This window comes from Nematostella vectensis, chromosome 1 (assembly GCF_932526225.1).
Source record: "Nematostella vectensis chromosome 1, jaNemVect1.1, whole genome shotgun sequence".
NCBI classification, from domain to species: domain Eukaryota; kingdom Metazoa; phylum Cnidaria; class Anthozoa; order Actiniaria; family Edwardsiidae; genus Nematostella; species Nematostella vectensis.
Window position 1 is genome coordinate 18,967,586 of NC_064034.1, and position 25,310 is coordinate 18,992,895.

The window sequence follows — 25,310 nt, forward strand, 5'->3', positions numbered from 1 at the left end:
GCCCATGTTCCGATGACAGTACTTTCGACTTTAGTTTAGGACTTTAGGAATGGGACAAAATATTTACTGGATACGCTTGGAGGGTTTCATTATTTATTTTAAATAAAAAATATTGCCATCCAACATTCGACTTTTTTAAAAGCGATAAGCTTCAAAGGAAATTTGTTAAATAAGCACCTCCTGTGTTTAAGATGTGTCCAGGTTTTGGTAGTGTCTCCTTCGTGAAGGTCATTCAGTGTCAAACAATGTTGCTATTTCTTGAAGTTTTTGCCATCCATCACTGCGTGCATGTCGTTAATACTTGTTCTCACGCACTCTAAAAATCCCCGTACGTCAGCCCCTCCCTTGTAACAGGTGACATTGCACCCGAGCCTATCGTCAAATATAGCATAGCCTACCCCCAAGCCTTCCGGTATGACAGGACCAAACCCTCCGAGGAGGATGGCGGGACTGGAAAGGGTACTGGTGGAGAGATAGATGCGGTTGATGCGAGAGTACGCCTCGTCCTCGAATATGTCCGGTTTTTGTCCGGCTGCGGTGGCTATTGTTCGAAGGGCAAAAAGGTGACGGTCGAAACCTTGACCTGTGAAAAATTTGTGAAGAATTGAACGTCTCAAAGAGATAACAACAGGACGACGAAGATTGAGACCAGTAATACGCGTACTTTCACTACTAAGCCCGTAACTGTTTAGACCTTTTACCATAGATGACAATACTAGGTGCACCAGTATACCTATTACGAGAGTATTCTTTGCAATTTACAGCCATGATATTATTTAGGACAAGATTTGCATTCCCTTGTAAATGACTGTAAAACCCATACCCGCACTCAAGTTAATTTTCGGGAAGAAGCCTCCTCTTTCATGCCCACCAATCAAGATTTGTAAGGATTCCCGACCCTCTTTCCGCCGTGATCAAGTGGGGTGTCCAGACAGTGACTCTATTTCAAAAAGCTTACCCATGGCTGCTTCCTTGGTAAGCTTCGCGTGCCAGGCTGTCGCCTTTCGGATCCGATCCATCATCTCGTCAACGCCCGCGCGGTGTGCCGTGTTAAATGCCTCGCTGCACGCCACTGTTGGATTGCTCGCGGGCCTGATTGTCTCCGTTCGACCATGCCTGAAGGCAGCCGTGCTACAAGACTCGTAAGTGGGCACAAAATGCCCAAGCTGCCGGTAGATAGCCATCTAAATAGATGGAAAAGAAAAATGAGAGAAATTCTATAAAATCAGGTAATGAAATCAGAAATTGTTGGGGCTTTCGCAATTGCGCTAAGAGATCACATGACCTTTTTGGATGGCAAATTCAAAATAAAATAACTAAACAAAAAAAAAAAATAGAAATGACTGCACCCGTCACAGTAGAGAACGACGAAAAAAATAAAATCTTTAAATGAAACTTAACCCTTTCTGAAAGAAAAGAATTCTGGCTTTTTTCGTAACCGCTAAATAAGTTGCTTTTTGCTGATATTTTGCCGCTAAAAGCCTGAGCGCGCACTATATTGCCACCCTAACTGTCACGTGATCTCTGTCAACATACATTATCAACCCATACCCGTTTTAGTATCAATTAATAAAAATAGACAAATTACTGAAAGCCATTTTTCTGCCCTTTGGTCCATTTTGTGCTTTTTTCCCTCGAATACACGAGGCTGAAAACACAAGTATGTTCACCAAAGTGAGCCTGTTACAGGATATCAGGTCACTACCAACGTGGCTTCACCTGAAATGCGAGTTGCATAAAAGCATCAGGACTGACTTTCTTGCTCTTCAGATGGTTCTTGCCAAAGTCGGTGATTTCTAGCGTGTCCATATCCAGGTCGCCAGTGACCTTATTAAATCTCTTCTGTGCTGCAGCCACCCCCCGCTCGATCTCGGGCGTCAGGGTAATGTGAAGTTTCCTCAACGTGCTCTCTCCTGTCATTCCTCGTGCGGCGTCCGCAGTGAGAGCAGGGCGGGTCGTGGTATCTTTGAAGACCTCATTGAAGAATCGTAGTACTGCTACCCCATCTCCCCAGGCGTGCTCAAAGTTGACGGCGGAAGTACCTTGTTTGCAGATAACCAGTTGGAAGGACTTGTCAAACCACCTGGTTAAGCGCACCAAGACAATCCGTTAGCAATCGAAGATCAAACACATAACAAGACTACACGGAAACCAATCACACGCTTCCGCTGGTTTAAAAAATGGAAATTTAAGGCTTCCTTTGTTTTTCATACTTTTTGTTCTTCGGCCGCCCTAGAATTGTTAGGGAAAAATTTTGATGCCTAAGGCACCATATTGAGTCTACAATGCTGCAGCGTTCAGTATATTGAAGTTTTCTTCCCGTGCTCACGGAATTTTATTCCGTGCTAACACCTTAAGTACTTTTAGCACACGCTAAAAGGGAAAAATTTTGATGCCTAAGGCACCATATTGAGTCTACAATGCTGCAGCGTTCAGTATATTGAAGTTTTCTTCCCGTGCTCACGGAATTTTATTCCGTGCTAACACCTTGAGTACTTTTAGCACACGCCATTTCGATTATCTTCGAACACCTTTGGAGCGTAGCGCACGGCTGCCGATCTGTTATAACGATCTTTGAAATAAAAAAAATCATAAGACTAAAGGAACGCTCTTTTGTATAAGAATTTCACCCAATCTGAATTTTTTGAAAATCTAAAAGGCCATACTTCCGACTTTCTGCCTCTCGAATTTACAATTCTTGTGCACGGAACAGGGCACCTTTTAAACGTCTCCGCATGAGGCCGTGCTCACGGAATTTCTTTCCGTGAGCACGGTGTGCACACGATGTGCGCACGAAATCTCAAAGCCATAGTGTACGTAGGGTCACTACAGGACAAACGTTTTAGATTTATTTAGCGATATGATGGTGACGCCACAGTTTTCCCCAAAATTCACTGAAAGCGTTTCGATAATATCGATCATCTCAAATTCCATAATGCAACTTCAATGGTCCAAATCATTTTAACTAAATAATTGGCCGCGAAGCGCATTACACTCTTTTTTTAACAAGAACGTCTAATTTTCAGTTGAGGCTGGGCCGTTCTTATTTTTGGGACATTTTAAGGCTGAATATGTCTTTAACGATGTTCCTCAATTTTAGCGTATATAAGAATATAATACCCAATGAGATATTCGGGAGAATTACACTAATGATCAATAGCAATAATAAGGTTGCTACCATGAGCACAATTTGATTCTGCTTTATAGAACAAAATTTGGTGAAATCTCAGCCTAGACGTTCTTATAAAAAAAGGTTCTTATAAAAAAATATATATAATTGAAAATTAATCACGCGAAAGAGTGCTGTTTTCCCGATAATGGTGCCGCGTAAGGCTATTTACCCATTATTACCGGGCGCAATAACAGCAAAACATGTAAAATAACTGTGATTAATGATCGATTCTAAGCCCCCTCTAGCTAATGTGCGCTGCGTGGCCATGTTTAGTGTTGTTAAAATACCCGAAGAGTAGGGGCGTCGCAAGGGAAAACTGAACGAATAACGTGGGAAAAATGTTAATTATCTGCAAATAAGTATAAGCGTAGGAACAGTTTTATTTGAAGTCCAAATATCACTAAAACACTAATATATAATGTGCTTTAACTATTTGCTGCGTTGGGTCGCTAGTTTGGATAATTCGATTCGCATCCACGACGTGACAAGACGTTTTATATAGAATGAATGAAAAGAAGTGTAAAGTCTATTTTGTTCACCAGAAGAACTAGAAATTCCTTAGTTGAGTGTCCTTGATCCAATCGATTTTTAAAATAAATATCTCTTTCAATGCACACATTTGTCAGCATCACTAAGTATATAACTTTGGTGTTATTTCGAGATTTAATCTTATAGTTTGCCTCCAATTATTATACAATGAAAATAATAACAATGGTAAGGCTGACTATAGGTTAGCATTTTCCCCCAACGTTTCTATTCTCGGCGAACTAATAGGCTACTTAATTCAGTCGCGTGTGTCTATATAGAAATGCTTAACTCAGTCGCGTGTGTGTATCTATAGAAATACTTAGTACCACATAACAATTTCATACTTAGAAGCACATTAGTCACAAGCAAAAAAAAAGGCCAAGTTCATATTGTAAGGTTGTGTTAGCTTACATTTGCTTGATTTTCCATCACACTAATGAGCAAATTTATTTTTAAACGATTATCCGACAAGAACTCCTTCTAAACAGTTCTTTCAAAACTTGTGTTTTGTTCGATATCAAAAGCACTTAGAATGTAGCTTGGAGACGAGGTAAAATATTAATGCCATTGAAGTGGTGGAAAGCGCAATTAGCAGCCACCTAACGTGGAATGCCCACGTTTGCGAGGTCACCAAAAAGTGTCTTTTTTTTACTCCAATTTAAGCGCGCGCACGTCTCTAAGAGCGATCTAAAAGCCTTTTATTCTAGCTGCATTAAATCAGTAGGCGACCACGCTATTCCCGTTTTTTACGCATCATTGCCGGCTTACCTGGTTAACGATCTCAAGCGCGTTCAAACGTGCCATGTCTATTATATATCCATATGTGGGTTACGATGACTGGAGGCGAGTATAATCCGCCTAACAGATCACTACCAAAGGCTCTGTAAGTCCCTGTTCGATACCATTTCTAATGACACAGGGCATCGCCTACACCACCTGTTACCAACTAAATTTGAAAGCACGTCTGCGCTTAGGAAAGCTCCGACTTACAATGTACTTTTCAAGACAAATAGGGCAAAAATAACCTTTTTTAATGCACAATTCCAACGTGTCAATAGTTTTAAAACCTAGATAGTTTAACTTATTTTTACTTTAGAACCTTTCATATTCAATATATTTATTATCTTAGTTTTATCATAGTTTTTATCATAGTTATATCTTGTAAACATAATTCAGCCAACTATGGCTGCGACGTTCACATTAATAAAGCTATCTATCTATCTATCTACGTCAATTTGAAGACAATTTATTTCATTTCGGGTAATGCTTATTACCTTTGCCTCATAAACAGTAAGGCCCCACTACGGAAACTTTTGTTGATACGAGTATTACTACATTTTCAACAACGCCCCACAATTGCATCGTCAGAATAATTATCAACTTTTCGCTAACATGGAGGTGATCCATATATATCTCTAAGAAAAAATTTCTAGCCAAAATCGCTCTAAATAATGACCTTCCTCTGGATTTGGATGTTGCTCAACAAAACCTATTAATTTCAAGTAGAATTCTTTCGGTCTTTTATGGATTGTTGCTCTAGAAACAGCGAAAAAAGCCCCGGGACTCCAGTCCACATAACCTGGAGTTGTTCTATTGAATATGGCTCTGTAAAACTCGTCTATCTTTAAAACTCCCTTGCGCATTTTGCCACTGTGTAACTCCTCTTTCCATTTATCAAGGTGCTTAATACCTCCCCAGTCGCTAAAACGGTACGCAGTTCTCGCGGAGAATCCTTTTCTTGATGCCTCATCAAAGTGCTGCGTTAGATTCGGATAGCTAAGATGTTCATGCCCTGCCCGCGATCCTTGAAGAAATAATGTCACGTCTGCAAGTTCGTCGTAATAGCGTATAATGTGGTACAAGTAAGTATGTGTTTCTCTTCCAACGTTCCGGACTTTCTGCCATTGCTTGAACCTGAAATCTGGCACTAATTGCTTTCCTTTGTGGTAGATGTGACAGTTATTGGCGTACTCCAGCAGCCACGTGAGATCCTCATTGTAATGCGCGACGACGATTTCAAAATCTTGGGTATATCGATCTACCTGAAGTATTCCTAATGATCGATTTGATCCTTTCATAGAGTTTACGAGATTAGGGTAAGGGTAGGTCTCTTCCGGGATTCCTCGGATAAGAAAGTCTACCAGCTCGACTCCCTGCATCAACGAGTGATCTTGATTCCCCACTTCATACTTCCAACCCCCAAATCTCCCCCGCGAGAAATCCCGTGTGAATGAAGCCACTCTTGCAACTCGCGTAAGATGCGGTCTCTCCGAAGGGAGGGGACAGGGTAGCCGTGATCTAGTCTGTGATGCCAGACGGAGAGCAACTGACCCTCATTGACGAACCCATATTCCACTAGGGCAGATACAGTGAAGTTGATGATATGCTCTTCAGTCCAAAAATCTTTGTCTTTTGGGCTCTTAGGCTCTGCTGCCTCACACATTAGAGACCAATGCTTCTTTGGATCAGGAACGTGATGGTCTGAATACTTGGAAAAAACGGTAACACGGTAAAACGGGGAGTCTGAATCAGGAAAGTAAATCCAAGATTTGTCTGCTAGATAATCTTTCGGCTTTCCCTTCAAACCAACTCCGATAACATGGGTGCGTGAGTACACGAGGTCTCGCGCTGACTCCTTCTCTTTGATAAACTTTTTCGTCTGATCCATATTGACGAGAAGATCTAACGGTGCAGTGGAGATAAGAACGCCGTATTTCAACGCATAGCTCATATTCTGATTGACACTCACTTCAAGGGTCTTGTTTTCGATGTCTAATCCAGTAACCTTGTGATTAAAGTGAAACCAAGCTCCAGGGAGAAGATTTGCTACCGCTTGCCAAATACCCCCAGTGCCGTTGTATTTCGGAAATCGGAAATATTTATTCGGACCCCACTCTGAGTCCTTCAAAGAACCTCTAAAATTTTCTTTGATCTTTTCTATGCTTGGAACAGCTACCCTTTCACCAACCCAGACAGCATTCATTTCTCCGGTATCAACTGTCCAGACCTTTTTGTTATACTTTCTCATGAAAAAATCCGCTAACTCGGAACCAAAGTTTTTTAACAACCATTCGTCGAAGGTATGGGGTTTATCTGTGACTGGATGCTGAATTAGGTACTGCAGGTCTTTCATGATTCGCGATTTCTCAGGCTCGTCCAGCAACAAAACATTTTCTTGGACTGGGTACGGAATGAATTTTCGACTGCCGCTTGAACCCCTCATAAAAGCAAATGCCGCCCTCTTGTGCTGATTCCAGCTTTTGACCGCTGTATCCAAGACGTTGTCAAAATACTTGTAGTGCGAAAACACAACATGGCCTCCCATATCCCATAAGAAACCGTTTTCATCTCGCTGAGACACGGCCAACCCTCCTGGTTTCCCCTGAGCTTCAAGTATAACAACTTGGGTGCTGTTCCTCAGGATTCCAAGCTCGTGAAGTCTGTAAGCGGCTCCCAGTCCAGTTGGTCCGGATCCTATGATAACTATACGCTTTAATGGAAGAGAAAAGGAAGCACGATGACCAAAGGGCGGATCGACGTGTGAGATGGTGTCATTTGGCCTTAAGATCCCTCGGCTTTTAATGCGACTATTGGCGATTAATATTGCAGCCAGTGTTGAAACAAGACTGGCAGCTGCGCCATATTTCATAAGGGCTTTGAACCTATACATTGCTGTTAGCGGGCAGCCTATTCATTTTGTCCTGACATTGTATAGGGGCACTAGACATGCGAGTATGTTCTTATGTGCTAAGCGAATACGCTTTTATTACCATGAGTACCAGACCCTCCAGACTTCTCTCGTCCAGTGACGCTCAGCCAAAATGCCGCTACGGCATTCGAAGTCTGCGGGCTCTGGTACCCAGGGTATGTTTTTACTAGCTAACTTATTTAATTAACGTACTTGCACTACCCCGATACCTGGAACCAAGGAACCTTATTGACTATCGACCGTTATCCTACCTTATCGACCGTTTTAATAAATTTATTAAGGGGGGATTACAGTCACATTGCGACCAAAAATTGAGCATTTTTAAAATAAATATTTGAAACCTTTAAAATAAAAGAATAAAGGCATGTTATACATCAATGGAATCATGCAGGCTTTGGCTTTTATTATATACTAATGTCATTAATATATAACTAATTTTGAGTTAATTATTAATGGAGTACTTGAAGTACCACAAAATGGCACCCCTCACTGCCCATTTTTCTAGCGGCTTTGGTTTATTAAATATTCTCAAATCAAAGATTATTTTGAAAAACAAAATGGTAGATTTATACAATGAATGATTTAGATTTCAATTTTTATGATCCAGAATTTAATAACAGCTCAATAAAAAAATTTTTCATCACACTAATGAGCAAATTTATTTTTAAACGATTATCCGACAAGAACTCCTTCTAAACAGTTCTTTCAAAACTTGTGTTTTGTTCGATATCAAAAGCACTTAGAATGTAGCTTGGAGACGAGGTAAAATATTAATGCCATTGAAGTGGTGGAAAGCGCAATTAGCAGCCACCTAACGTGGAATGCCCACGTTTGCGAGGTCACCAAAAAGTGTCTTTTTTTTACTCCAATTTAAGCGCGCGCACGTCTCTAAGAGCGATCTAAGAGCCTTTTATTCTAGCTACATTAGATCAGTAGGCGACCACGCTATTCCCGTTTTTTACGCATCATTGCCGGCTTACCTGGTTAACGATCTCAAGCGCGTTCAAACGTGCCATGTCTATTATATATCCATATGTGGGTTACGATGACTGGAGGCGAGTATAATCCGCCTAACAGATCACTACCAAAGGCTCTGTAAGTCCCTGTTCGATACCATTTCTAATGACACAGGGCATCGCCTACACCACCTGTTACCAACTAAATTTGAAAGCACGTCTGCGCTTAGGAAAGCTCGGACTTACAATGTACTTTTCAAGACAAATAGGGCAAAAATAACCTTTTTTAATGCACAATTCCAACGTGTCAATAGTTTTAAAACCTAGATAGTTTAACTTATTTTTACTTTAGAACCTTTCATATTCAATATATTTATTATCTTAGTTTTATCATAGTTTTTATCATAGTTATATCTTGTAAACATAATTCAGCCAACTATGGCTGCGACGTTCACATTAATAAAGCTATCTATCTATCTATCTACGTCAATTTGAAGACAATTTATTTCATTTCGGGTAATGCTTATTACCTTTGCCTCATAAACAGTAAGGCCCCACTACGGAAACTTTTGTTGATACGAGTATTACTACATTTTCAACAACGCCCCACAATTGCATCGTCAGAATAATTATCAACTTTTCGCTAACATGGAGGTGATCCATATATATCTCTAAGAAAAAATTTCTAGCCAAAATCGCTCTAAATAATGACCTTCCTCTGGATTTGGATGTTGCTCAACAAAACCTATTAATTTCAAGTAGAATTCTTTCGGTCTTTTATGGATTGTTGCTCTAGAAACAGCGAAAAAAGCCCCGGGACTCCAGTCCACATAACCTGGAGTTGTTCTATTGAATATGGCTCTGTAAAACTCGTCTATCTTTAAAACTCCCTTGCGCATTTTGCCACTGTGTAACTCCTCTTTCCATTTATCAAGGTGCTTAATACCTCCCCAGTCGCTAAAACGGTACGCAGTTCTCGCGGAGAATCCTTTTCTTGATGCCTCATCAAAGTGCTGCGTTAGATTCGGATAGCTAAGATGTTCATGCCCTGCCCGCGATCCTTGAAGAAATAATGTCACGTCTGCAAGTTCGTCGTAATAGCGTATAATGTGGTACAAGTAAGTATGTGTTTCTCTTCCAACGTTCCGGACTTTCTGCCATTGCTTGAACCTGAAATCTGGCACTAATTGCTTTCCTTTGTGGTAGATGTGACAGTTATTGGCGTACTCCAGCAGCCACGTGAGATCCTCATTGTAATGCGCGACGACGATTTCAAAATCTTGGGTATATCGATCTACCTGAAGTATTCCTAATGATCGATTTGATCCTTTCATAGAGTTTACGAGATTAGGGTAAGGGTAGGTCTCTTCCGGGATTCCTCGGATAAGAAAGTCTACCAGCTCGACTCCCTGCATCAACGAGTGATCTTGATTCCCCACTTCATACTTCCAACCCCCAAATCTCCCCCGCGAGAAAATCCCGTGTGAATGAAGCCACTCTTGCAACTCGCGTAAGATGCGGTCTCTCCGAAGGGAGGGGACAGGGTAGCCGTGATCTAGTCTGTGATGCCAGACGGAGAGCAACTGACCCTCATTGACGAACCCATATTCCACTAGGGCAGATACAGTGAAGTTGATGATATGCTCTTCAGTCCAAAAATCTTTGTCTTTTGGGCTCTTAGGCTCTGCTGCCTCACACATTAGAGACCAATGCTTCTTTGGATCAGGAACGTGATGGTCTGAATACTTGGAAAAAACGGTAACACGGTAAAACGGGGAGTCTGAATCAGGAAAGTAAATCCAAGATTTGTCTGCTAGATAATCTTTCGGCTTTCCCTTCAAACCAACTCCGATAACATGGGTGCGTGAGTACACGAGGTCTCGCGCTGACTCCTTCTCTTTGATAAACTTTTTCGTCTGATCCATATTGACGAGAAGATCTAACGGTGCAGTGGAGATAAGAACGTCGTATTTCAACGCATAGCTCATATTCTGATTGACACTCACTTCAAGGGTCTTGTTTTCGATGTCTAATCCAGTAACCTTGTGATTAAAGTGAAACCAAGCTCCAGGGAGAAGATTTGCTACGGCTTGCCAAATACCCCCAGTGCCGTTGTATTTCGGAAATCGGAAATATTTATTCGGACCCCACTCTGAGTCCTTCAAAGAACCTCTAAAATTTTCTTTGATCTTTTCTATGCTTGGAACAGCTACCCTTTCACCAACCCAGACAGCATTCATTTCTCCGGTATCAACTGTCCAGACCTTTTTGTTATACTTTCTCATGAAAAAATCCGCTAACTCGGAACCAAAGTTTTTTAACAACCATTCGTCGAAGGTATGGGGTTTATCTGTGACTGGATGCTGAATTAGGTACTGCAGGTCTTTCATGATTCGCGATTTCTCAGGCTCGTCCAGCAACAAAACATTTTCTTGGACTGGGTACGGAATGAATTTTCGACTGCCGCTTGAACCCCTCATAAAAGCAAATGCCGCCCTCTTGTGCTGATTCCAGCTTTTGACCGCTGTATCCAAGACGTTGTCAAAATACTTGTAGTGCGAAAACACAACATGGCCTCCCATATCCCATAAGAAACCGTTTTCATCTCGCTGAGACACGGCCAACCCTCCTGGTTTACCCTGAGCTTCAAGTATAACAACTTAGGTGCTGTTCCTCAGGATTCCAAGCTCGTGAAGTCTGTAAGCGGCTCCCAGTCCAGTTGGTCCGGTTCCTATGATAACTATACGCTTTAATGGAAGAGAAAAGGAAGCACGATGACCAAAGGGCGGATCGACGTGTGAGATGGTGTCATTTGGCCTTAAGATCCCTCGGCTTTTAATGCGACTATTGGCGATTAATATTGCAGCCAGTGTTGAAACAAGACTGGCAGCTGCGCCATATTTCATAAGGGCTTTGAACCTATACATTGCTGTTAGCGGGCAGCCTATTCATTTTGTCCTGACATTGTGTAGGGGCACTAGACATGCGAGTATGTTCTTATGTGCTAAGCGAATATGTTTTTATTACCATGAGAATTAGACCCTCCAGACTTCTCTCGTCCAGTGACGCTCAGTCAAAATGCCGCTACGAGCTCGTCACGACATTCGAAGTCTGCGGGCTCTGGTACCCAGGGTATGTTTTTGCTAGCTAACTTATTTAATTAACGTACTTGCACTACCCCGGAACCAAGGAACCTTATTGACTATCGACCGTTATCCTACCTTATCGACCGTTTTAATAAATTTATTTACACAAAACAATTGCTTTCAAGGTCTTTTCTGAAAAAAGAATTATTTCCAGATAAAATAATGGAATTTAAATTTATTATTTTTATGAAGTCGAAAGCTAAAATAATTGTAAGATAATGGATCATCACGTCTTGACCTGTCAGACAAAGGGTCCTTTAAAACCTAGAAGAAGTTTTCTGAGAAAAAAGTTATTTCTTTTCTAGATATACAATTATTAGTCATCACAGTCACAAAGTATCGAACGATTTTTGCTTTTAAAAAATCAAAGCCCACTCTAATTAGACATCTCTCTATATTCTTTTTGGGCGCACATCAAAACAAGGAGAAAAAACTCGGAACCAGGATACAAAGATCCTTTTGAAAAGCATCTAAGCCAGATAAGTGGTTTCACGGTCGTCGAGAAATTGAACATTATCCTTCCAGCATCCTCATAAGCATGAATTAAGTATGGAAAGTCTCCCCTGATGAGCAAGCTCAACAGGAATAAAGACGCCAAGAGAAAGAAAAAAAAGGTGGGAGGGAGGGGGCGACTTAAAAACAAAACGCACTCTTTGCGAACTAACACAGTTCCATAACTTATCACCCCCTTTAAAATTAAAAATACTGATGACCTCAGCGCAATGATCATGAATATTCAATAGGTTTTGAATATAAAATCTTTGTCTCGTCTGAGAAAAGCGCGTATCCGATGTATCATTTAAATCAAATCCATATAACATCACTGTCGCGTCATTAACAATTTGACTGTACCCAAAAATAAAATGACTAATCAAGGTGTTCAGGTCAAGAATTTGGCTGTCAACAGCAGTGTTCTTTACCTGTTCCCGCCATCCCCATGTAGCATGATTCTGGCCAAGTGCATAGGGTCACTCGGGACCTCATCGTCCAGGCAGATGGTAAAAATGGCGCTGTCAATCAATCTCATCGCCTCTTGATTGGCAGGAATAGCAGTGATTGCCTGTCTGAGCCGTGCCCATGTCTCTCGCTCGTCTGTAGTCAACAAGCCGATTGGAAACTCAGGGGATTGTTCAGGGTCATTCAATATTTGTTTCAGGTTCTCGTAGATTGTGGAAGTAGAGACTATATTACCTACAAAACAATACGGAAAATGTGTTACGATACGTTGTTATAATATCGGTTTTGTGACCATATAAGAAGCCTGTTTATCAGTGTAAGTTAAAAGTATTTTCATAGTCCATGTAAAGAACATGGCTCTACTCTAGATTGTGCTGGGCAAGACAGTGGCAAAAGCGAGAATCCTGATGTTAAGCCTCTTTTTTTGTCTCGGTTGTTTAAGAAAATAATTCTTTTTAAGGAGACCATTTTGAGAAGTTTTAAGATTGTCAAGGAGGGTGGGTTCATATATGTTTCTCTATTCCCTGACAGAGAGTTTCACTTACCATCTGTGGTCAGGGTGTCAAATACAAAGAACTTTCCCTTGTGCATGATAAGCATATGTCTGGCTCCTTCGTGTGTTGCCAGCTTGTCTTTGCCGGGGTGGGGGATACGGGTGGAGCAGAATAGCCGCCCATACTGGCTCATGTCGAGGGGGAACGCCTTGACCAGGAAGGCGCCATACCAGGATAGACTGCCTGGCACAAACCTGCAACAAAGTCACAGGTAGTGAAGGGTCAGAATCCATGTATGGTAAAAATCCCTCCAGTTCGGAGTCCCTGTAGAGTGAAATCCCTTTGAGGTAGAATCCCTGTAGCCCAGAATCCCTGTAGGGTCAAATCACTGTAGATCGGTTTTGGAGAATATTGTTGAGCAAATGGGTTTGCAAAAAGAATCAAGAAGCAGAGTAACTATTTCAAAGATGGTCAAAGAGCACGTGAATTACGTGTAAATTACGTGGAATTACAGGGGCATTACTGATTTTCTTTCTATTTTTCGTTTTTATACGTAAATTGATTAATGAGAAGAGAGAAATGAGAAGAGCGATATTTCGAGGAGAAGGGCAGGGCAGGGCGTGGCTGGGCGTGTCGGGGAGGGACGGGAAGGGAAGGGAAGGGAAGGGAAGGGAAGGGAAGGGAAGGGAAGGGAAGGGAAGGGAAGGGAAGGGAAGGGAAGGGAAGGGAAGGGAAGGGAAGGGAAGGGAAGGGAAGGGAAGGGAAGGGAAGGGAAGGGAAGGGAAGGGAAGGGAAGGGAAGGGAAGGGAAGGGAAGGGAAGGGAAGGGAAGGGAAGGGAAGGGAAGGGAAGGGAAGGGAAGGGAAGGGAAGGGAAGGGAAGGGAAGGGAAGGGGAGGGGAGGGGAGGGGAGGGGAGGGGAGGGGAGGGGAGGGGAGGGGAGGGGAGGGGAGGGGAGGGGAGGGGAGGGAAGGGAAGGGAAGGGAAGGGAAGGGAAGGGAAGGGAAGGGAAGGGAAGGGAAGGGAAGGGAAGGGAAGGGAAGGGAAGGGAAGGGAAGGGAAGGGAAGGGAAGGGAAGGGAAGGGAAGGGAAGGGAAGGGAAGGGAAGGGAAGGGAAGGGAAGGGAAGGGAAGGGAAGGGAAGGGAAGGGAAGGGAAGGGAAGGGAAGGGAAGGGAAGGGAAGGGAAAGTTCCATTTCAGGTAGTTGGATACGTGAACACCTCTGTGCTTCGTTCAGTTGACATTAGTCCAGCGACACTTGTCTGGCTAGGTCATCTGCGGACTGCTGGATGTTGCTTGGCTGGTTCTTTTGGACTACTTCTGAGGTGGTTGTCGTCAACCTACTTCCAGGTGTCAACATCTGCAACTGCCAGGTCGTTGATTACATCCGCGAATAGCCCTGGACCGAGCTTGGTGCCTTGAGGGAAACCTGATGGAATAGTGTACCAATCCAAATAGCATTGCTGTCCCAGCTTTGCCTCCGACACGTCAAGAAGTCCACTATCCAGGAGACAATACTGTTGGGGAGGTCGTAGGTCAAGAGCTTCTGAATGAAAACCGTGTGATGAATAAGGTCAAAAGCCCTTCGAATGTCAAATAGCACTGCTCTAACTGCGGCGCCATTTCAGTCTGTAGCACTGTATCACAGGAGTATACTAATTAGTGCGTGCATTGTGTTAGAGCCTCGTACATTACCAAATTGGTGTTTTTAAACCTTAGAGAGCACAGCGGCCGTGAGAAGCACTCCACAACATAATCTTCCGCGACATTGGAAAGCTCAGGTGTAATAGAGTTCTTCCTAGGGACAGGAACAATGTCCGCAGTTCTCCAAGACTGAGGCAATCTAGCCTCCCGGAAACAGCAGTTCAGGATGTCAGCAATTGGCTCAGAAAACAAGTCAGCATTTTCTTGAAGAAGCCATCCGGGTAACCGTCGGGCCCTGTTGCCTTGAATGGATTCAAGTTGGACAGCTTCACGAAAACACAAGTCTTGGAGACTTGGAGCGGGCACACTTCTTCTGGAAAAGATTAACACTGCTAGCTTCATCTAGGGGCTCAAATTCGTTCATTGGAGAGAGGAAGGCCTGATTAATGACATTGGCAATGTACCCGATGGGCCACCATCTATATGCTGGAAAAGCGAGGCGGAATCGGCGGTCCTAGAAGCAGGGGACATACAGCTGAGCTTTCTAACCTCATTCCACCAGGTTGCGGGTTGACACTCCTTTAGTTGGTCCACGTTTGAATCATAGATCTAAGCGCGACAGACTTTACTTTCCCGGTTCAATAGGTACCTCAGGGCGCGGTATTGATCCTGATCCCCTGTGGCCAGGGTTTCGCAGACTAATAATTTCCTTGAACTTCCGGTTTACCCAGGGTGGCTCGCTTGAGTGGATGGTCTTGGACTTTAGGGTAAGCAGAATGTTCACACTAGTGGTGACAATAGTTTCAAGGGTGTCAGCTTTCGCTTTGCACGTATTGTTGCTGTTTATCAGGTTTTTTTTACCTCTACTTCTTCTAAGTACGTGCGCATGGCATTTTGAGAAGCAGGTTTTTTGATTTCACGGTGAACTAAGTCTTGGCATGCTCCGAGGGTTATGTTGGTTGAACTTCAACCGACAAATGGTCCGACAGACCAAACGCACGGCGTTGGCTTGGCAGAACGTAAAACTGCTTCAACTTCGTAAAAATACGGTCTGAGGAATTTTCGCCTCTGGCTGTAAAATTTCCTATCTGTTTCAGCTTAAACCCATTGCTGAGACAAGGAGATTTCTTAAGCTGACTTTTGCTTTAGTCCCCGAGTAAAATTAATCCACAGCCATGGTATTGAGCTTCGATCGAAGATAAACAGTCCAACATAGGCCAGTCTATCCTTAACAAGTGAAAGGACTTTCGGTACGTTAAGCTTGAGGTGACATTTGAGATGGAAGAGTCGTGACAATATGTGTTTACTAAAGCAACTACTTGGACTTGATTCCGATGTTTTCTTATTACTCTATAGATGTCGAAATAGCTAACGATGATGACAACTGCACATATCCCCGTAAAACAGCAGATGGAAATGTTATATTTCTGTATTCCATATAGAATAAACGATAGTCCAAATTCTACCACATTTAACCATATCCCGCAACACACAATTGTGACTGTGTATCTAAGATGACGGTGCAAAGCCAGGAACCTATCAACCACTACCGCAGTAATGCTAAGAAGAGAAACGCCGCAAAAATGTGATGAAAGAACCAATTAGCATTGGCAATGTCGCAGTACATCTTCAGCCACTCGCTAGCCCTGAGTTCCATAACTTCCCAGGCAACCATTAATGGCTGGGCAAGGATTCCAACGGCAAAATCCGACAGAGCAAAGCTACCCAAGAGAACCATGGAGGGTGTGTGAAGCGCTGGTGTTCGCCATATTAAGACGAGGACTAAAGCATTCTGGAAGATGGCGGGAAGATTGTGACCCCGTTTAACACAGCGAGTTGTGTGGTCTGCCCTTCTTGTACCCATTTAGTTAAATGGTAACACGAAAAGTTGTAGACTGGCATTTTCATCGAGCTTTATATCTCTGCTTCCATCTCTGGTAACAGCCAAGCACCTGCCTTTTTCGTATTTACTTTTTCCGGATTTTCTGAACCCTTTGAGTATTCTCTGTTGAACATACGACTGTGTTCTTTAAAAAAGGACAACTGGTTACCTGCCGCTTAAAATTTAATGAAACAAGTTATTAGAGCTAACAAATATGCTATATGGAGGCTGTGGGTGCCTTGGTCTGTTGTGTATAAAAAAAGAACCACGAAATAGTCATGGTCATAAAATACGCCAACACTTCAGACATTTATTTCAGTCCATGCTTAGAGTGCCTTTTTTACGTATTTTAGGCGTTCTGAAGAAGGACAGCAGGGCAGCATGCAGCAGGAAATTGAACTCGCTAACATACCAATTAGAAACCAACGGGAAACACACACAAATTGAAAATACGAAGGTATAAGAATAAAATCTAAACGCTAATTGCCCAAGACATCTTACAGGCCCACACCTGCGGCTATTAAATAGCAAATTATACAACTTTTGGAGCTTTTGGGGCCAAGTTGTGAATTTAAATAAAACTACGATAACTTTCTTCTTCTTTCACTATTATTATGCTAACAGTTTGTAGTAGAACTGGAGATGTCCAATTACAAAAAGTAATTATCTCTTTACTCCAACTAAATTGATAATAACAACATTTATGTGAATCATTCAACGAATTCTAATTTTCCATTTGCGCGAACAACTTTTTTCAAGAAGGTTTATATTGTATAAGGAGGATCAGGGCAAAAGGGTGTGGGTTCATTCTCGGTAGAGCTTGAGGCTAGGACAAAAAAAAAAACGTTTATTTCATTATCCCTTTGCTCCAACTTCTAAATTGAATAGAAAAACAACATGTATGTGAATGATTCAACGATCTAGGTACATGGGAGCAGTACCTTCACTGGACAAATATCTCACGAACTTGGTACATGGGAGTAGTGCCCTCACTTGGCAAATATCCAACGATCTGGGTACATGAGAGCAGTACCCTTCACTTGGCCAATACCAATATCAAAGATCTAGGTACATAGGAGCAGTGTCTTCACTGGGTAAATATCAACGATCTGGGTGAACGGGAGCAGTATCTTCACTTCGCAAATATCAACGATCTCGGTACATGGGAGCAGTACCTTCACTTGGCAAATATCAACTATCTAGGTACATGGGAGCAGTGTCTTCACTGGGCAAATATAAACGATCTATGTACATGGGAGCTGTACCTTCACTTGGCAAATATCAACGATCTCGGTACATGGGAACAGTACCTTCACTTGGCAAATATCAACGATCTGGGTACATGAGATCAGTAACTTCACTTGGCAAATATCAGCGATCTGGGTACATGGGAGCTGTACCTTCACTTGGCAAATATCAACGATCTGGGTACATGGGAGCAGTTCCTTCACTTGGCAAAGATCCAACGATCTAGGTACATGGGAGCAGTACCTTCACTTGGCAAATATCAACGATCTGGGTACATGGGAGCTGTACCTTCACATGGCAAATATCCAACGATCTGGGTACATGGGAGCAGTTCCTTCACTTGGCAAATATCAACGATCTGGGTAAATGGGAGCAGTACCTTCACTTGGCAAATATCAACGATCTAGGTACATGGGAGCAGTACCTTCACTTGGCAAATATAAACGATCTATGTACATGGGAACTGTACCTTCACTTGGCAAATATCAACTATCTAGGTACATGGGAGCAGTACCTTCACTTGGCAAATATCAACTATCTGGGTACATAAGAGCATTACCTTCACTTGGCAAATACAAACGATCTATGTACATGGGAACAGTACCTTCACTTGGCAAATATCAACTATCTAGGTACATGGGAGCTGTACCTTCACTTGGTAAATATCAACGATCTATGTACATGGGAACAGTACCTTCACTTGGCAAATATAAACGATCTATGTACATGGGAGCTGTACCTTCACTTGGCAAATATCAACGATCTATGTACATGGGAGCTGTACCTTCACTTGGTAAATATCAACGATCAATGTACATGGGAACAGTACCTTCACTTGGCAAATATCAACGATCTATGTACATGGGAGCTGTACCTTCACTTGGCAAATATCAACGATCTGGGTACATGGGAACAATACCTTCACTTGGCAAATATCAACTATCTAGGTAGATGGGAGCACACCTTCACTTGACTAAGATCAAAGATCTGGGTACATGGGAGCAGTACCTTCACTTGGCAAATATCAACGATCTAGGATGGGAGCAGTCCCTTCTCTTGGCCAAGATCAAAGATCTGGGTACATGGGAGCAGTACGTTCACTTGGCAAATATCAGCTATCTAGGTAAATGAGAGCAGTACCTTCACTGGGCAAATATTAACGATCTAGGTACATGGGAGCTGTACATTCACTTGGCAAATATCAACGATCTGGGTACATGGGAGCTGTACATTCACTTGGCAAATATCAACGATCTCGGTACATGGGATCAGTACCTTCACTGGGCAAATATCAACGATCTGGGTACATGAGAGCAGTACCTTCACTTGGCAAATATCAACGATCTGGGTACATGGGAGCAGTCCCTTCACTTGGCAAATATCAACGATCTAGGTAGATGGGAGCAGTGTCTTCACTTGGCAAATATCAACGATCTGGATACATGGGAGCAGTACTTTCACTTGGCAAATATAAACGATCTCGGTACATGAGAGCAGTGTCTTCACTTGGGAAATATCAACGATCTGGGTACACGGGAGCTGTACCTTCACTTGGCAAATATCAACGATCTCGGTACATGGGATCAGTACCTTCACTGGGCAAATATTATCGATCTGAGTACATTAGAGCAGTACCTTCACTTGGCAAATATCAACGATCTGGGTACACGGGAGCTGTACCTTCACTTGGCAAATATCAACGATCTCGGTACATGGGATCAGTACCTTCACTGGGCAAATATTATCGATCTGAGTACATTAGAGCAGTACCTTCACTTGGCAAATATCAACGATCTCGGTATATAGGAGCAGTACCTTCACTAGGCAAATATCAACGATCTAGGTACATGGGAACAGTACCTTCACTGGGCAAATATCAACTATCTGGGTACATAGGAGCACTGTCTTCACTGGGCAAATATCAACGATCTGGGTACATGGGAACAGTACCTTCACTTGGCAAATATCAACGATCTGGGTACATGGGAACAGTACCTTCACTTGGCAAATATCAACGATCTGGGTACATGGGAGTTGTACCTTCACTTGGCAAATATCAACGATCTCGGTACATGGGAACAGTACCTTCATTTGGCAAATATCAACGATCTAGGTACATGGGAGCAGTACCTTCACTTGGCAAATATCAACTATCTGGGTAAATGGGAGCAGTACCTTCACTGGGCAAATATCCAACGATCTGGGTACATGGGAACAGTACCTTCACTTTGCAAATATCGACGATCTGGGTAAATGGGAGCAGTACCTTCACTTGGCAAATATTAACGATCTATGTACATGGGAGCAGTACCTTCATTTGGCAAATATTAACGATCTGGGTACATGGGAGCAGTACCTTCACTTGGCAAATATCAACGATCTGGGTAAATGGAAGCAGTACCTTCACTTGGCAAATATTAACGATCTGGGTAAATGGGAGCAGTACCTTCACTTGGCAAATATCAACTATCTAGGTACATGGTAGCAGTACCTTCACTTGGCAAATATAAACGATCTATGTACATGGGAACAGTACCTTCACTTGGCAAATATCAACTATCTAGGTACATGGGAGCTGTACCTTCACTTGGTAAATATCAACGATCTATGTACATGGGAACAGTACCTTCACTTGGCAAATATCAACTATCTAGGTACATGGGATCAGTACCTTCACTGGGCAAATATCAACGATCTGGGTACATGGGAGCAGTACCTTCACTGGGCAAATATAAACGATCTGGGTACATAGGAACAGTACCTTCATTTGGCAAATATCAACGATCTAGGTACATGGGAGCTGTACCTTCACTTGGCAAATATCAACTATCTAGGTACATGGGAGCTGTACCTTCACTGGGCAAATATAAACGATCTGGGTACATAGGAACAGTACCTTCATTTGGCAAATATCAACGATCTAGGTACATGGGAGCTGTACCTTCACTTGGCAAATATCAACGATCTGGGTACATGGGAGCAGTACCTTCACTTGGCAAATATCAACTATCTAGGTACATGGGAGCTGTACCTTCACTTGGTAAATATCAACGATCTATGTACATGGGAACAGTACCTTCACTTGGCAAATATCAACTATCTAGGTACATGGGATCAGTACCTTCACTGGGCAAATATCAACGATCTGGGTACATGGGAGCAGTACCTTCACTTGGCAAATATCAACGATCTAGGTACATGGGAGCAGTACCTTCACTTGGCAAATATCAACGATCTGGGTACATGGGAGCTGTACCTTCACTTGGCAAATATCAACTATCTAGGTACATGGGAGCTGTACCTTCACTTGGCAAATATCAACTATCTAGGTACACGTTTTTTTTAAAGCACAAGGTATTGTGCCACTAATGCTGTTTCAAATAATACAAATCTATAGAATAGATATATACTGTACTATGGGCAGTCAGTACATAGGAAGCCAGTATAGAGAAGTTGTTTCTTTTTCTAATGTGTTTGTGATGTGTTTTGTGAATGCATGATTAGCCAGGCCTAAAACAACAATCTTAATGAATAATAATAATAATAATAATAATAATAATAATAATAATAATAATAATAATAATAATAATAATAATAATAATAATAATAAACGACCGTAACTGTACCTTATAATGTTTTTAAACCAGTCAGTATCACTCTTTTTAGGGTTAAGATGGAAGATGTCAGGTTCTAGGGTTAGATCATCTAGGGCATTCTTAAACCTCATAGCAGAGTAGATGATGTTTGTGGCTCGTATCAGCTAAAGACAGAATACAAAACATTCAGTACGGTAAACAGCTTCTCAGTGGTTTATCAATAAGAGTAACTCTCTCGAACATGTGGAAATATGTTCGCAAAATTGTTCGCGAAATTCGCGAACACCACTTGTTCTTCTTGGCTTTTGATCAGATTCTTGCAGGTTGATCAGATTGGATGGGACAAAAAGAAAGGAAATTGGGATTGTTTTTATCTTTAATGTACCAGACTACTTTTTGCCACAAAATTGTGTAGTATTCATTTTCTGTATTCTCTACTACAGTACTAAACTGCAATGTCGGAATTCAAAGGTTTTTCAGAAAAATTATTTCCTTTAGATCTTATGAACATATTGAAAAAGGATAGAATCATATCGAAAAGTGATTATATTATTTGATGATCCCTCTATCACTTATTCGGCCAAGGGGGATGAAGTACAGTATAAACACACCTGTTGGGAACCACAAAACTGTCCTCATCAACTGGGTGTCATTATCAGACAAAAAGATACAGTGCAATATATCCTAGTGTGGCCACTTTGAAAGTTTTGTGAAGTAAACCAATTGAAACTAATGATGATGAGAAAAATACTGCCTGATTGGCATGGAAATAGCCAACAAGCTATGCACAGAAATACTTGAGTAAACATCAGAGCATGACTGAATCCTCCTACTGTAGTTATGATGCATTTCTTGCATGATAATTGAATAATTTTCTCAAATCTTTTATACATTAGTGACCATAGTAGCATGTGTCAAAAAATAACCAAAATGTATGAAACCTAATGGGGGGATCTGTCCTACAGTAATAGAAATGGTTTCCACTATTTTCATTATCAGACTACCTGGTCATTCTGTTCTGGCTTAGGATCATCAATAAAACACATAAATGGGTTGTGGTTCAAGACAATAGAGTTCCGTTCCTTCAGATACATGTCATACCAAAGCTCTGCAATAGTCAATAAAATAGTTTAGAGCATGCAAAATACAGGGAAATATTTATTGGGTTATGGGGCATACATATCAATGTAGACATAGTATCAAAAGCCTGTGGTATCAATATTACAACAACACTTAAATGTAATGTTGTATATGCAAGGGCAACAAGCTAATTGCTAAAAGAAAGTGTCTGAACTTGAATTGTTACACAATGGATAACACATCTGGCCTCTGGAGAATTTGCATAAAAAATGAAAGATGTGCCCCAAGTATGACAGAGAAAACAAATTTCAAATTATGATCTGAGAAAAGCAGAATCATAATATAAACATTACCGGCAATATAGCTTGTATGCTTGTTCATTTTGTCCTTTTTTATAAGATCTGCATGGAGTGCTGCAATGAAAAATAATATGCAAAAGAATAATCAGAAACCGAAACAACAGCATGTTATACAGTACTATAATCAGAATTTGATACAACAATTAACAATCTAGACAAATAATCAGAATTAAATACCACAGCAACCATTACTGAAGATGCAAAGCATGCATTAAAATATGAATATTCAAATGAGACGCAGTTTTCTTACGTTACTATCTAGTTTTGGGGAGCATGCATGCTCCCTGTGAAAAGGCCGGGGAGAAATGATGTGAGGGTGGAGTGGATCAACCCAAATAAGTTCAAATGAGATGCAGTTTTCTTATGTTACTATCTAGTTTTGGGGAGCATGCATGCTCCCTGTGAGAAGGCCGGGGAGAAACGTTGTGAGGGTGGAGTGGATCAACCCAAATAAGTTCTGTGGGGTGGTGGGAGGGATGTCACATGTGACTATGATCGGTTGATCTCAAAAAAAGTGACAGGGTGAGGTCAATTGTTTCTAATCAATCATAAACCCCAGGGAGTCCATTACCATTTCAAATAAGGTTTACATTATCCAGGATATGCAAACTAATTGTATGCAGAGCATAGATACTGTATGACTTAATGCAAAAAGACAGAGATTTTAAGAAAGAAACACTGCTCCTTAGGCTGTCCAGGGGTTGGGGGAGCCCTCTGCACCTAACCCTACATAGCTATAAACATGTCTGATACAACATCAATTGCATTTGGAATATTAGAATTAGCTACATTTAAAATCTAATAAAGAGATAAATACCAGGTCCTTCCTGTTTCTGGAACTTTTCTGTGATGTTCTTTGTGTACTGGTATTGTTCAGGAGTTAGCAGAGGTTTCTGTGAATCAAGATACCGCCGACAAGTGTCCTCAAGCTTTGGAATTGGCAGTCGAGGCAAGCTCTTCTGATAGTGGAAGGTAGGGACGACGGTCTTTGGGATGATATACCTGTCATCACTGAAATATTTAAACACAACATATTGTAACTTGCCTTTTGCTAACATAATAATAGTGATATTAGCATAGCTGTCAACTCTCCCGCATTAGGCGGGAGTCTCAAGATTTTGAACCTTCCTCAAGCCTAATTTTCTTTAAAATATCCATACATTTACTGCTGCATTACTACAAAGCGGTGGAACTGCGCAACCAGTGGAACCAGCATATTTTTAATGTGAAGGGGTTATAGGGGTAGGGATGTTATACAACGATTACGATTAAAAAAAAATTTGTTGAAAGTTCCAGTTAAGTAGCAAAAAACATACTGTAAAACAGGTGTGTTTTTTCGTGCCAAATGTGTCCTTCTTGTGTGCAGACAAAAAAAAGATTAAAGTATGTTAACACTTTGTTTATTTGTCATATCATTACACTACAAACGTATTACCCTATTCAACAATTTCTACGTGTGTAAACTTGCGGTCGCCCTGGACTTGTCACGATATGTGGCATTTCTTTGGGCTAACACGAGCATGACGAGTCCAGACAACCACAAGGCTACGAAGCTGGTGCAGTATTTGTAACTGTAACTGTAATTGCAGTTGCTCGCTTTGATGCTGCATTTACAGTGAGGATAAATTGTAAAGAATGGGACTTTTTCAAGTTTAAACAATTAGCGCAGTATTCATTTGTTCTTGTGTTTACTTACTCAATATTTCATTATTGAAGAAAATACAGATTTTTCCAAAATAAATCGCAATCCCTGTATAACATCGCTATCCCTATATCCCCCTTCGCCCCTGCACTTAAAATAAGCTGGTTCCACTGGTTCGCCCAGTTCCGCCGGTTTCCCGCCAGTTCCGCCTTTTAGTAATGCCTCATTTAGTGTGCTACCCGCATTAGGTATCTTGGTACTTCTGATACATTCACAGTATTTTCTCAAGATTTTTCCTTAAACATGGTTGACAGCTTGCTACGTAGGTGAGTATGTAGTGTAAACGCCACTTACAGTACCTTGTTGAAGATTTGAGACGAAAAACACTGTTTGATCCTAGGCATGGCCCAAGCTTGTGGAATTTCTGACAATGATATAAGAATATTGTTTATATTATGTCTACAGTAGAAACAAGCCACCCTCAGACATGTGAAAACAAGTACAGATACATTATATTTCAAGTGTATTGCGTTGAATGTTCATTTGTTAATGCGACTGTAGAATAGACTCAAGATAATATGTAACAAGAGCAAATATAGGAAGAGAAGATTAGGAAGTAACTTATACAACCATCCAACTCCTTATCCAACTCCTAAAATTAGTAAATTTATGGAACGGTACCTGAGCTAAGAATGTGATATTATTTTTACTGCAAGATGATACTTTAGCCAGAGCCATGTCTACGTTGTAATTGTGTCAAAATATCAAAAAGAGAGTTCGTCTATCCTCTACTGGAGCAAAGTCCAACTTTTCATTCACAATAAATCCGCCATCTTGAACACCGGCTGCGCCATCTAACATTTCAGCCAGCAGACTTCAACAGTAGAAGTGCCAGTCTA

At 41.5% G+C, this 25,310-nt stretch overlaps 1 protein-coding gene and 1 long non-coding RNA gene across 2 annotated transcripts; both read right to left on the reverse strand.

Moving 5' to 3' along the window:
* Positions 1–76: 76 nt before the first annotated feature.
* On the reverse strand, positions 77–25,234 carry LOC5512309 (carnitine O-palmitoyltransferase 2, mitochondrial). Its single transcript, XM_032381703.2, has 11 exons — positions 25,093–25,234; positions 24,771–24,835; positions 23,587–23,780; positions 22,764–22,823; positions 22,335–22,438; positions 21,361–21,494; positions 13,014–13,216; positions 12,432–12,702; positions 1,720–2,083; positions 959–1,184; positions 77–583 (listed from the first exon to the last, which is right to left on the reverse strand). Exons 1-11 carry the CDS (start codon positions 25,147–25,149, stop codon positions 252–254), a joined length of 2,010 nt encoding a protein of 669 aa, XP_032237594.2. The 5' UTR covers positions 25,150–25,234; the 3' UTR covers positions 77–251.
* On the reverse strand, positions 2,219–3,076 carry LOC125568246. The gene is made up of 2 exons (XR_007312188.1): positions 2,488–3,076; positions 2,219–2,352 (listed from the first exon to the last, which is right to left on the reverse strand). It is a non-coding gene; the product is annotated as an uncharacterized LOC125568246 (long non-coding RNA).
* Positions 25,235–25,310: the final 76 nt, after the last annotated feature.